Source organism: Notamacropus eugenii, chromosome 4 (assembly GCF_028372415.1).
Source record: "Notamacropus eugenii isolate mMacEug1 chromosome 4, mMacEug1.pri_v2, whole genome shotgun sequence".
In the NCBI taxonomy this organism is placed as follows: Eukaryota; Metazoa; Chordata; class Mammalia; order Diprotodontia; family Macropodidae; genus Notamacropus; species Notamacropus eugenii.
The window spans coordinates 155,466,890-155,481,395 of NC_092875.1; the positions used below are offsets into that span (position 1 = coordinate 155,466,890).

General features: G+C 37.4%; 1 protein-coding gene across 16 annotated transcripts in view; it reads right to left on the reverse strand.

The window, feature by feature from the left end:
- Positions 1-14,506, reverse strand: part of CPQ (carboxypeptidase Q) — a 681,911-nt gene that overhangs the window by 236,888 nt on the left and 430,517 nt on the right. For 12 of the 16 annotated variants that reach the window (XM_072603458.1, XM_072603457.1, XM_072603453.1 and 9 more), the window contains one exon: positions 689-772. The exons of the other annotated variants lie outside the window; for them this stretch is intronic. In XM_072603458.1, the coding sequence (XP_072459559.1) occupies positions 689-772 (84 nt within the window). The remainder of the gene's footprint in view (positions 1-688; positions 773-14,506) is intronic. 16 annotated transcript variants of the gene reach the window in all.

A 14,506-nucleotide genomic window follows, 5' to 3' on the forward strand; every position in this document is an offset into this window, starting at 1 on the left:
TACATACACACACACTACATATATACACACACATGTGTGTAGATGTATATATGTATACATGTGCATATGTATACAATACATACATGTGTGCATGTGTTTGCATATATACATGTATGTATATATAAATTTATTTTGTATTTACAAAGAGGTCCTTTTCCCCCTTTCATCTCCATAAGAAACAGACCTAGTAGTGTTATTGCTGGGTCAAAGAGTATGCACAGTTCTATAGTTCTTTGGACTTAGTTCCAAATTGCTCTCCAGAATCACTGGACTAGACTTCCAGGAGCCAGCATGGTAGAGCAAGCAGTAAATTGCAAAACAGTTGGACTAGTTTACAACTCCACCAATATCCAATGGTGCATTTTTGTCCCTATTATCCTACAACCACTCCAGCATTTGTCATTTTCCTTTTTTATCACTTTGTCCAGTCTGATAGGTGTGAGGTGGTATCTTGGAATTGTTTTAATTTGCATTTCTCTAATCAACAGTGATTTAGAGCATTTTTAATGTGTCTTTTGATTAGCTTTGATTTCTTCTTCTGAAAACTGCCTGTTTGTATCATTTGATTAATTATCAATTTGGGGACAGCTTATATTTTTTAAAATTTGATGACAAGAGGGGATGAGCCAAGATGGCAGAGTAGAAAGACACACTTATGCTAGCTCCAAACCCACAGCCCATAAAATACCTGTAAAGAAGAACTCCCAACAAATTCTGGAGCAGCAGAAGCCACAGAACAACGAAGTGGAGGAGATTTCCGTTCCAGAAAGCCCTGAAAAACCAATGCGAAAGGTCTGTTGTGCACCAGACCTGGAGCAGAGCTCAACCCTGCTGTGGCTGCGCAGCACCGAGAGCAGCAGATCCGACCAGGTTTCAGGGACAGAATCTCCAGCAGCCGTGCAGGTCCCTCCACCCACAGGTGCCAAAGGTTGGTGAGAGGGTCTTTTTGGCTGCCCGAGAGGGGAGCGGGGTGTCCCCATAACTCGGGCCCCCTTGGGAGGCAGTAGCAGAGGCAGCCACAGACAGGGACTCCCAAAGCAGGCAGGAGCTTGGATCCATTGTTGAAGGTCTCTGCATAATCCCCCTGAGGGAACTGAGCCTCATGAGGTGGCCCTGCCCCAACCTAAGCACCTGAACTTAATCTCACACCCAATAGCAGCCCTGCCCCTGCTGAAAGCCCTGAGGCTGGGAAGCAGCATTTGAATCTCAGACCCCAATTGCTGGCTGGGCGGATCTGGAGGCGTGGTGGGTGTGGAAAGGACACTCAGAAGTCAAGTAACTGGCTGGGAAAATGCCCAGAAAAGGGGGGAAATAAATAAGACCATAGAAGGTTACTTTCTTGGTGAACAGATATCTCCTCCCTTCCTTTCTGATGAGGAAGAACAATGCTTCCCATCAGGGAAAGACATAGAAATCAAGGCTTATGTATTCCAAACATCCAAAATAAACATTCCATGGGCTCAGGCCATGGAAGAGCTCAAAAAGGATTTTGAAAATCAAGTTAGAGAGGTGGAGGAAAAACTAGGAAGAGAAATGAGAGAGATGCAAGAAAAGCATGAAAAGCAGGTCCACAACTTGCTAAAGGAGACCCAAAAAAATGCTGAAGAAAAATAGGCTAACTCAATGGGCAAAAAAGGTTCAAAAAGCCAATGAGGAGAAGAATGCTTTCAAAAGCAGAATTAGCCAAATGGAAAAGGAGGTTCAAAAGCTCACTGAAGAAACTAGTTCTTTCAAAATTAGAATGGAACAGATGGAGGCTAATGACTTTATGAGAAACCAAGAAATCACAAAACAAAACCAAAAGAATGAAAAAAAAGGAAGATAATGTGAAATATCTCATTGGAAAAACAACTGACCTGGAAAATAGATCCAGGAGAGACAATTTAAAAATTATGGGATTACCTGAAAGCCATGATCAAAAAAAGAGCCTAGACATCATCTTTCATGAAATTATCAAGGAAAACTGCCCTGAGATTCTAGAACCAGAGGGCAAAATAAGCATTCGAGGAATCCAGTGATCACTGCCTGAAAGAGATCCAAAAAGGGAAACTGCTAGGAACACTGTGGCCAAATTCCAGAGTTCCCAGGTCAAGGAGAAAATATTGGAAGCAGCTAGAAAGAAATAATTCAAGTATTGTGGAAATACAATCAGGATAACACAAGATCTAGCAGCGTCTACATTAAGGGATCAAAGGGCATGGAATATCATATTCCAGAAATCAAAGGAACTAGGACTAAAACCAAGAATCACCTACCCAGCAAAACTGAGTATAATACTTCAGGGGAAAAAAATGGTCTTTCAATGAAATCAAGTACTTTCAAGCATTCTTGATGTAAAGGCCGGAGCTGAAAAGAAAATTTGACTTTCAAATGCAAGAATGAAGAGAAGCATGAAAAGGTACAGCAAAGAGAAGTCATAAGGGACTTACTAAAGTTGAACTGTTTACATTTCTACGTGGAAAGACAATATTTGGAACTCTTGAAACTTTTCAGTATCTGGGTAGTTGGTAGGATTACACACACACACACACACACACACACACAGCACAGAGTGAATTGAATAGGATGGGATCATATCTTAAAAAAATGAAATTAAGCAGTGAGAGAGAAATATATTGGGAGAAGAAAGGGAGAAATGAAATGGGGAAAATTATCTCTCATAAAAGAGGCAAGCAAAAGACTTATTAGTGGAGAGAAAAAGAGGTGAGGTGAGAGAAAAACATGAAGTTTACTCTCATCACATTTGACTAAAGGAAGGAATAAAGTGCACACTCATTTTGGTATGAAAACCTATCTTACAATACAGAAAAGTGGGGGAGAAGGGGATAAGCAGGGTGGGGGGGAGGATGGAAGGGAGGGCAATGGGAGGAGACAGCAATTTGAAGTCAACACTCTTGGAGAGGGACAGCATCAAAAGAGAGAATAGAAGCAATGGGGGACAGGATAGGATGGAGGGAATTATAGTTAGTCATACACAACATGACTATTATGGAAGTCATTTGCAAAACTACACAGATATGGCCTATATTGAATTGCTTGCCTTCCCAAAGGGAATGGGTGGGGAGGGAGGGATGAAGAGAAGTTGGAACTCAAAGTTCTAGGAACAACTCTTGAGTACTGTTCTTGCCACTAGGAAATAAGAAATACAGGTAATGGGGTATAGAAAGTTATCTGGTCCTACAGGACAAAAGAGAAGATGGGGACAAGGGAAGGGAGGGATGATAGAAGAGAGGGAAGATTGGTGATAGGGGCAATCAGAATGCTCGGTGGTTTAGGGTGGGGGGAGGGGACAAAGGGGGATAAAATTTGGAACCCAAAATTTTGTGAAAATGAATGTTAAAAGTTAAATAAATAAATTTTAAAAAATTTGATGACAATAATTTACTGAACTGGGTAAAGACTAAAAAGGGAGGAAAAAAGGATAATGAAGAAACAATTTTCAAAAGAGGAAATATAGACAGCTGTTGTTGTGTTTGTTCTTTGTTCTCGAAGAGGACTATGACATCAAAATGATGACATGACTTGCAGTTGACTTTGATCTGAGTGAGGGACATGATGAATTGAAAAATATTCAACCTCACTAACCATCAAAGAGATATCAGTTAAACAAATCTGAGATACCACTTCATACCAATAATTTTGTAAAAATAGTTAAAAAACATAAAATCCAATGATGCAGGTGTAGGCTTGTGGATAAAGTGGAATATTCATTCTTTGCTTCAAAATAAATTTATGGAATCTTTTTGGAGATTGATATGGCAGTATGCAAATAAATTTTAAAAAATAATCATACTTTTGACCCACTAAGTTTATTGTTGAACGAACACTCTGAAAATGTTCTCAAAAAGATCAAAAATCTTAATGGTTCAGAGATTATATGTGTATGTGTATATGTGTATATACATACACACATGTGTGTACACACATGTACATATATACGTATACATATTTATACATGCATTCACACACACACATATACACACAAGAAAAAGCAGTGAATTTAGAGTCAGAGGTTCTGGGTTCAATTCTCTGCCACTTACTATTTTTGTAACCATAATCAAGCCACTTCTCTCTAAGATTTAGTTTTCTAATCTGTAAAATAATGGGGTTGTAATTAATGACCTCTAATGTCCTTTTTAGCTCTTAATCTATCATCCTATAATGTTCACAGAACAATTATACATAATTGCAAAAAAAAGGAAGCAACATAAATAAGAAATCTCACAATAAGAAATAGTTGAATATATCGTGGTACACTAATCAACAAGTGACATAATCAAAAAAATACTTATGAAGCATTATTCCATATGCCAGGCACTGTGCATTAATGTAATACCACATCACTGAAGGCAACACATAAAAGGGAAGTATCACAGAGCAGCAGACAGAATATTTGATTTGTTGTTTGGGGCTCTGGGTTCTGAGGTTCTTCCCAACTCTAAATCTATGATGCTCTAAGCGTTGACCACACAAAGATATTTTATACTTGTGAAGCTGATTCCTTAAATCCAAGTTTGACACTTTACAGTTATACATATTACATTATCTTTTGGGCACAATTTAGCAAGAATTGCTTGGATCAGCAAATAAAGTAAGATCTAAATAATTTGTAAAACATCAGTTGCTCATGGGTAGGTTGACCTAACATAATAAAATTATAATGCTACCTAAATTAATTTACTTATTCAGTGCTACACCAATCAAACTACCAGAAAATTATTTTCTAGAGCTAGAAACTATTTGGTACTGGTTAAGAATTTAGAGGGGTAGATCAGTGGAATAGGTTAGGTATACAAGATTTGGTAGTCAATGATTGTAGCAGTCTACTGTTTGATACACCTAAGGAAAACCAGCTTCTGGGATAAGAACTCACTGTTTGACAAAAACTACTGGGAAAAATGGAAAATAGTGTAGTGGAAAATGGGCATAGATCAATGCCTGACACCACATATCAGAATAAAGTCCAAATAGGTACACAATTTGGGTATAAAGGCTGATACTATCAACAAATTCGGGGAGCAAGAAATAATTTATTTGTCAGATTTATGGAGAAGGGAGAAATTTATGACCAAACAAGAGGCAGAGAACATTATGAAATGCAAAATGGATAATTTTGATCATATTAAATTGAAAAGTTTTTGCACAAACAAAGCCAATACAACCAAGATCAGGAGGGAAGCAGAAAAATAGCAAAGAATTTTTACAACTAGTTTCTGTGGTAAAGGCCTCATTTCTAAAACATATTGAGAACTGAGTCAAATTTACAAGAATACAAATCATTCCCCAACTGATAAATGGTCAAAAGATATGAATATGCACTTTTCAGAGGAAGAAATTAAAGCTATATATATAGTCATATGAAAAAATGTGCTCAATCACTATTGATTAGAGAGATGCAAATCAAAACAATTCTGAGGTACCATATCACACCTATCAGATTGACTAACATGACAAAACAGGAAGATGATAAATGTTAGAGAAGATGTGAGAGAGTTGGAACACTAATTCATTGTTGGTGGAGCTGTGAGCTGATCCAACCATTCTGAAGAGCAATTTGGAACTGTGCTCAAAAGACTATAAAAATGAGCATACCCTTTGACGCAGCAATACCGCTTCTAGGGCTATATCCCAAAGAGATCATAAAAATGGGAAAAGGACTCACATGTACAAAAATACTCATAGCAGCTCTTTTTGTGGTGGCCAAGGACTGGAAACTGAGGGGATACCCATCAACTGGGGTCTGCACAAGTCGTGGTATACGAATGCAATAGAATACTATGGTGCTATAAGAAATAACGAACAGGAGGACTTCAGAGAAACCTGGAAGGATTTATATGAACTGAAGCTGAGTGAAATGAGCAGAACCAGGATAATATTAGACACAGTAAGAGCCACACTGTGCGAGGACTGTATCTGATAAACTTAGCCCTTCACAGCAATGCAAAGATCTAAAACATTTCCAAAGGACTCACAATGCAAAATGCTATCCACATCCAGAGAAAGAACTACAGAGTTGGAATGCAGAACGAAGCAGATTATTTTATATTTTATTATGTTTTGTTTTGGTTTTTCTCATGGTTTCTCCCATTTGTTTAAATTCTTCTATGCAACATGATTAATGTGAAAATGTGTGTAATAAGAATGGTTGTGTAGAACCCATGTAAGATTGCATGCTGTCTTGGAGAGGGTGGGGGAGGGGGAGAAAAATTTAAAACTTATGGAAGTGATTATTGAAAAAAGAAAACAAATAAATTAAACATGTAAAAAAGAAAGAGCTTTGTAAATAAAAAGAATGGCTTGGATCATCCAATGTGCTAATTGTCTGTTCAATTCAAGCATTTATTCTTCACCTACAACGTGCCAGGCAAAGAGTGTTAGGCACTAGGGACACATATACTCTCTATTTTCAAAAAGTTTATATTCTATTGGAGAGAAACAATAGGTATATGGATAAGTAAATTTAAACTATAAAGAAAATCATTTCAAGGGACATGAACAATTGCAGCAATCAGAAAAGGTCCACTTATAGTAGTTGGCACCTGAACTTTAAGAGGAACTGGGAGGATTGCATTTGTAGATAGAGGTGTCTATGCATTCCAGGTACTGGGGATGGTCTGTGCAATAGAGGACAGGAATGAGGTTATGGATGTGTAATAATTCTAGAAAGATGAGCAAAAAATCAGATTTATGGAGCTGGAAATACAGAGCAGAGGAATTTTATTATTTATTTTATCCTATAGTATATGTGTTTTATCCTTTTTACTTTCCGGTCACCCAGAAATTTAATAAGTATGCCAGCCATACCTTTACTGAGATCCCCAGGGCATTTCAATGGATACCACTTTCTGAATTCAATTAAATTCAATTTACTAATCATTTAGAAACCACCTACTATGTGTCACACACTGTGCTAAGTTTTGGAGATATAAAAGAGGCAAAAGACATTCCCTGTCCTGAAGAAGTCTACAATCTTAGGTCCAGCTATTCAACTAGGCCTGGATCCACCTGACTTTAGGCAGGTCTAGCTTACCTCTTTCCATCACTTCTACAATAAGAGCTTCATGCTGGGACAGTTAGGTGGCTCAGTGGATAGAGTGCTGAGCCTGGAGTCAAGAAGACCTGAGTTCAAATCCAGTCTCAGCTACTTACTAGCTGTGTGTTCCAAGCAAATCACTTAACTCTGTTTGCCTCAGTTCACTCAGTTATAAAATGAGCCAGAGAAGGAAATGGCAAACCAAGAAAACCCAAAACAGGGTCATAAAGAGTCAGCCACAACTGAAAAATGAATGAACAGTGACAAATTTCAAGCTGAAAGGAGACAATATGATTGTGATTGTTCAGATTAACAAATAACTCCAGACTTTTTTTTTTATCAAGTCAAGGCTTGCTTCATAGCTATTGCCATAACCTCTACTCCAAATTACTAAAACCATACAGAATTAAATGAAAACCACTATCAACTCTTCAGTGTAGTTTAAAAATGTCATTCATGCAGACTGATATAAAATTCCTCGATTATAAGAGATGAAATCACCTTCTCCACTCACAGAACAGAAGTAATTCCAAAAGCAATAAAAGACTGCTTCACTTTTTGGAAGGGGCTTTGTAAAGTGGTGCCTGGGTGGTAGTGCTGAAAACACAAATATTACCTTTGAAGCATTTCCTGGCTTGTATTTTCCCAAACACATTAATCAAGACAATAACTCAGGATAGTTTCAATTACATTTTGAAATGTATTCTTTTTTAAGAGATGCCTTTATCATGGTGAAGGATCAATAATACAAGCACCGTTGGCCACAATCAGCAGACTATGCTTAAACATTTTCTGTGGTATTGCCTCAAAATCTGTGGGCTTTGAATATATTAAAAGCAGAAAGCCACCTGGGAATTGATTCACTGGGAATAAGGTGAGCCCTAGATAAAATGTCTCTATTTTCACTATCCCAAGACTTTAGCCTTCTTTTTGGTTATTTGTTTAAAACAACTGACTTTCAAATAAATGAAATGGCCTTGAGCAGTTCTTTCCTATGCCATTACTTTCTTTTTTTCATAAATATTGTAAGTTTGTGTTTATGATTATATAGAGAAGTCAGGGAATGCAGCAGATAAGGGTCCTCTGGCCAGGAAAAGATAGGCAAAATAATAAAAATAGCTACAAGTTATATGGTGTCTACTATGTATCAGGAATTGTAAATGCTTTACAAATAGTATCTCATTTGATCCTTACAACAACCCTGGAAGGTAGGTGTTTTTATTATCATTTCCATATTACAGCAAAAGAAACTGAGGGTAAAAGGGTAAGTGACTTGTCTAAGGTTATATAGCTAGACCAGATTTGAACTCAGGTTTATCTAACTCTGGGGCAACTAGGTGGTGCAATAGATAGAATGCTCAGCCTGGTGTCAGGAGGACCTGAGTTCAAATGTGGCATCAGACACAAGCTGTGTGACCCTGAGCGAGTCACCTAACCCTGTTTGCCTCAATTTTCTCATCTTGTCTCTGGAGAATGAAATAGAAAATCACTCCAGTATTTTTGCAAAAAATCTCCGAAAAGGGGTCACAATGGGTTGGACGCAACTGAAAAAATGATAAAACAACAATAACTGCCTGACTCTAGGCCCAGTACTTCATTCACTGCACCACCTACCTGCCTGCCTCTGAGGTTACTGAATTATGACTAGAGAGAGAAATCTCTCAACCTGGAAGACTTGGCTACAGCTGGCTGTGTGACCCTGGGCAAGAAACCCAAATTCTCAGTGCTCTTTGCACAGAAAAGGTGCAAACCAAGAGAAGTCGAGGGATTCTGCATCCTGGAGGAGAGAAAACAATCACCATTCTTCCTCAATCAGGAAAGGGTCCATGATTGTGGACAAACACACCAGAGTTCCATTCTATTTCCTGTTCTCTAAGAGGAAAAGGTTGGACTAGATGAATCCCAAGGTTCTTTCTCCCTGTTCTTTGATTTGTTAATCAGCCATAGGCTATGGCTTGGTAAGTAAAAGCCAGAGTCCTAAAGTGATGCGGGAAGGTTGTTTATGAGGCCCTATTAAACAGACAATGGTAGGTGGGTCAGGGTGCTGAGGAGGATATGAGCTGAGCTGAACTACTTCAACAGGCTATGGCTATATATATGGTTGAGTCACTGGGAGCCTGACACTGAGGTTGGGCTCACTCCTAGAAGAGTCACTGTCTAGTAATGAATCAAATCCACAGGTTTTGGCTTGTATGATTTCCCTAGGGCTAAAGAAAGGGAACATGAGAAAAGCTGGTAAAAATCTTCCACAGGAGCTGTGTCCAATGACTTCAATCACTAAGGCAATCAATCAATAAGCATTTAAGTATCTAAGCTCTTGAGTATATGAAGACAGAAATGAAACAGTTTTGTGTGTACGCTGGAGGAGACTGAATTCTATTGGGGGAGATAACAGGTAAGCCTATAAGTATATACATGGACCCATGGGATCAAATACATGTGAAATAAATACAAGGTAATTTTTTAGAGAAGGTGTTAGAAGCTGAAGGGAACAGGAAAGGCTAATGACTTGTGTCTGGGGTGAAAACTTGGGGCAGAGGACATGCTTGTAGGAAAATACATTCCACTTAACCTTTTCTGTGTCATGGACTCCTTGGCAGTCTAGCAAAGCCTATGGACCCCTTCGCAGAATGCTTTTAAATACATAAAATACATGAGATTACCAAGAAAAGCAATTGTATTGGAATACAGTGGGCAAAATATTGGAAAAATAAGTTATCAGGTTATATCCCAGGTTAAGAACTCTTGATACAAAGTAAAAGCCTTGCTATATTAAGGAACATAGAATAACAGTTGGAGGAGATCTGAGGCCACCTAATCCAACTCCTTCATTTCGCAAATAGGGAACTCACTGCAAGTAGGAACTGTATCATTCTTTGTTTATCATTCTTTGTCCTTGTATATCCAGTGCCGAGCACATAGTAGGTGCTTAATATTCGTTGATTGACGGTCCAAACTCCCAAAGGTAGTAATGATCAAAGGTACGATTTGAATCCAGGACTTTTGATTTCAGATCCAGTGCTCATTCCACCATACCATGCTGTTACCCCTTATAAGGTTCCTTTAATTTTTCTAGAAGGTACTCTTTCCTTACTTGGTCTTTCTTCTAGCAAGAAGCACAAGGTTGCAGGGGAATCTGAGAAGGAGCCATACCAAGTTGTGTTCATTCTTCATGTTCAAAGAGGACATGACATCAGAGAAATGATGACATGACTTGCACCTGACTTTGTTTTGAGTGTGGGACGGCTGTGCAAGGTCACCAGCCTCACTTTCTCCTCCTGAGCCATCTGGGCCATACCAAGTAGAATTCCACTCAATTCCCAAGTGCCACTTTTTCCTCCAAAATTTATTATTTGTTTTTGGTTTTCAACATTCACTTCCATAAGTTTTAAATATTCTCCCCCTCCCTCCCCAAGAGAGTAGGCAACTTTACATATACATTTCTATCAAATACATTTACACACCAGTTATGTTGCATAGAAGAATTGTAACAAATGGGAAAAACCGTGAGAAAAACAAAATAACACAAAGAAACATAACAAAAAGGAAAAGGGTCTACTTCATTCTGCATTCCAACTCCATAGTTCTTTCTCTGGATGTGGATGGCATTTTGCATTGTGAGTCCTTTAGAAATATTTTAGGTCCTTGCATTGCTGAGAAGGACTAAGTCTATCAAAATCAGTCCTTGCACACTGGCTGTTACTGTGTATAATGTTCTCCTGGTTCTGCTCACTTCAATCAGCATCAGTTCATATAAGTCTTTCTAGGTTTTCCCGAAGTCTACCTGCTCATCATCTTTTATACCACAACAGTATTTCATTATATTTATATGCCACAATTTCTTCACCCATTTCCCACCTGATGGTCATGCCTTTGATTTCTAGTTCTTGGCCACCACAAAAAGAGCTGCTATAAATATTTTTGTACATGTGGCCCAAGGATCACATTTAAAATGGAGCTTACAACAAAAAGGCCAAAATGGCTGAGTGACTTCAGAGCCAAGGGGATCTCAAACTCCATCTCTTTATCAAAACCTCTCTGTCCTGGTGGGTAGGCTTCAGTTTTTAGGCTCAATGACAAGAATGCAGTAGATTTTGTACTAGCTCTGTAAGCCACTGCAGACCACAGCCCCTGGTGAACTCAAAGAAACAGGAAAGGCATGAGGGCTTCCAGGAGGGAATGAATATCCTCCTCTCGGTCTTATAGAGTTCCTTCCTTATGGAGCTCAAGCACCAAGCCTTTCCTGAACCCCCAATTGCCAGTGTTCACCCTCCCAAACTACCTTGGCTTTGTTAGTATTTGTTTTTATTCACTTAATATTTAGCCTGGATATACTTAGAGAGGTATCTGTTGCCTTCTTCCAACGGAATATATGAACTTATCTTGAATAGGGACTGGTTTTATCCTTCATACTTCTATTCCAGTGCTTAGAATAAATAGTGTCTGGCACCTAGAAAACACTTAATTAAACTTGTTGATCAACTGATTGATTGAAGAGTTCAACGGGAAAGGCATAGTGCTCTGGTTCTTGATCTTTTAGCATGTTCAGGGAAAGGAGACAGCTTTACCTTCAACAACCACATGGTCCAGGGAATCTCGCCAGGAATGTGGAGGCTGTAGTTCGTAAAGAGCAGCCCAACTGGGATCTCCATCCTGACGAATGCTCATGGCTCAGGCTCCCCAGAGCCTAATTATGTTATGTCTTGCAGCATCACCAAATCAGTCTGGCAGGGATCTTGTATAGTCATCTAATTTTGCTCTCCTCTCTCTAATAATAAGAGTTTTTTTTAAAAAGGACCATAGTGGGAATGGGTAAACAAATTGTGCTACATGAATATAACGGAATATTATTTTGCTATAAGAACACAGAGAAGCATGAGAAGACTTACACATAGGGATACAAATAAACAGGAAAGTTACATATATGTGTGTATACATACATACATACATACATAATATATTTGTGTATTTACACATTATTGTATATACATATGTGTAAACATACAGGCAGATATGTGTGTATATATACATATATATACATAAAATATGACTACAACAATATAAATGGAAAGAACAGCAACCACAAAACCATAAAAACTGAACGCTGCCAATTATAATAGCCAAACTTGGCTTAAAAGAAGAGTTGTGAGAAGATAGGAGTGAACAGTGCTTATAGCATCAGATTTTTCCAATGTGTTGATTGGTTTTTACTATTTTTTTTCTTTTTTAAAAAAATCTTTGTTATAAGGGCTGGTTTCTGAGAAGGAAAGGGGAAGATAATAGAGAAATTTAGGCAATATAAAAACAAAATATATAAATAAAAATCAACATACAAAAAGGGTCCCAGAAGAATGGCTAAGGAAAATGTGGCAAATAAATGTAATGGAATATTATTATACTATAAGAAATTATGAATATAAATTCAGAGAAGCCTGGGAAGACTTAGATGAATTGAGGCAGAGTGAAGTAAACCAAAGAAAACAATATACTCAACAATATAAATGGAAAAAAAGAAAAAGAAAAAAAAAGCTGAACACTGTGTAATTATAATGACCAGGTTTGCTCCTGAAGACCTGATGAGGAAATGCACCTCCTTCCTTTCCTTTCTTTTCCATACTGTCAAACTTGGTTCACATATCAGTTAGTTTTACTGAACTGCTTTCCCCTTCTTCTCTTTATTTTTTTATTGTTTGTCAAAAAAGATGGTCTCTTTAGGTATGGGCAATTAAGATAATATAAAGATAAAAGACATTCATAAAAAAAAATTAATCCTTATAGGAGGACATCTCATCACTTTCTATAGTAACCTAGTATTTAATGGTCTTTGCTGTCAAAATAATCTTCCTGAGAGGTAATATGGTAACAGATAAAGTGATCTAGAACTTAAAGTACTAAAGATTATTACTTCTTCTAAGGTAACTTAAATATTTTAAGCTGGCTGGCATTTGTGCATATTGAATCTTAACTTTGTTTAATAAAGAATACTCTTTTCTCACTTTCTAAATAGCCTCTCTTCATACAGTCATAAAACTGGAGCACTCTTCTATATGCCCCAGTGGCAGGATCTTTAACTCCTTTTCCACACAGAAAACATATTTTTTGGTTAAAGCTAAAATAAATAAATAAATATAAGTATTGAATATATAGTCACTCTGTCTAAGGTACAGGAGAGGTTTTAAATTGGGCTAAGGGAGATACAGGAGTTTGCTTTATCTAATCTAAGAGTTAAACCACATTCTATGTGATTAATTTCAAGAAAATCAAGTAAAACACACCATTACTATATATGGCATACAAGTTTATTAAGAATGATTTCCTGTATTTCCTTTCCTTTTCTTTCCCTTTCCTTTCCTTTCCTTTCCTTTCCCTTTCTTTCTTTCTTTCTTTCTTTCTTTCTTTCTTTCTTTTTTTCTCTCTCTCTCTCTTCCTTCCTTCCTTCCTTCCTTCCTTCCTTCCTTCCTTCCTTCCTTCCTTCCTTCCTTCCTTCCTTCCTTCCTTCCTTTCTTTCTTTCTTTCTTTCTTTCTTTCTTTCTTTCTTTCTTTCTTTCTTTCTTTCTTTCTTTCTTCCTTTCTTCCTGCAGACACAGTGGAAATTTCTATGTTGATAACACAAGAGGCAAGGACATTAAGTGTGTTGATGAGAGGAAGAAAACTTAAAATGAGTTCAAACCAATCCATAGCAAAGGAACACAGCAATTCCCAGCTGAGAAAATATGTATCTACCACAGGTCTTATGATAAACACAGAAGCTACATAACTTGCCACCAGAGGAAGTAAAATATTTTTACAAGAAATGAGCAACTCATCTCATAACCCCATGAAAAAATGCCATGAAACAAAACAAAATATATTCCATATCACCACCATCCTACTATTTGGAATTACCAGAGTCTACACCAAAAGCAGAAAAGCAACCAAATGAATTTTTCCATTGGCTTTGATATTTATGATTCAGACATCAACAAAATATAAATCTAGTCAGTCCTTTGCAGTAAAAGCAAATATGAACTTTCAAGCATTAAAACAAAGAAAGGAAATAAAAATAATAAACCTAATATTAACAGGGGAAATATGGTAACAGATTTAGGGGGCCTTTGGTTGAGTTAAAAACTTTTCTTCCCTTGGAGACTTTTATGAGTTGATATACTATTTCCCAGAAGATGTTGAGAGAAAGGTAATGATTTTTTTAAAATATGTTTTCCCATAACTATAGTGGTCTTCCCAGTATACAGAATCCAGTAGTGAGAAGAAAAGCTAAGTGTCAGAGGATAGAGGTTTCATAAGATCATTAATCAATTCAAGGGGAAAAAAAATCTCCTCTTTAACTCAGAATCATTTGGAATCACATGAAAATTTGGCACATTTAATTTTCTGTCTTTTTTCAAGTGTTACCAGTAAAGTTCATTCATTAAAGTTCAGCTTCATGGAAGAGGGAAATAATTCTTTAGGTACATTTTACATTGAAGTATGTGC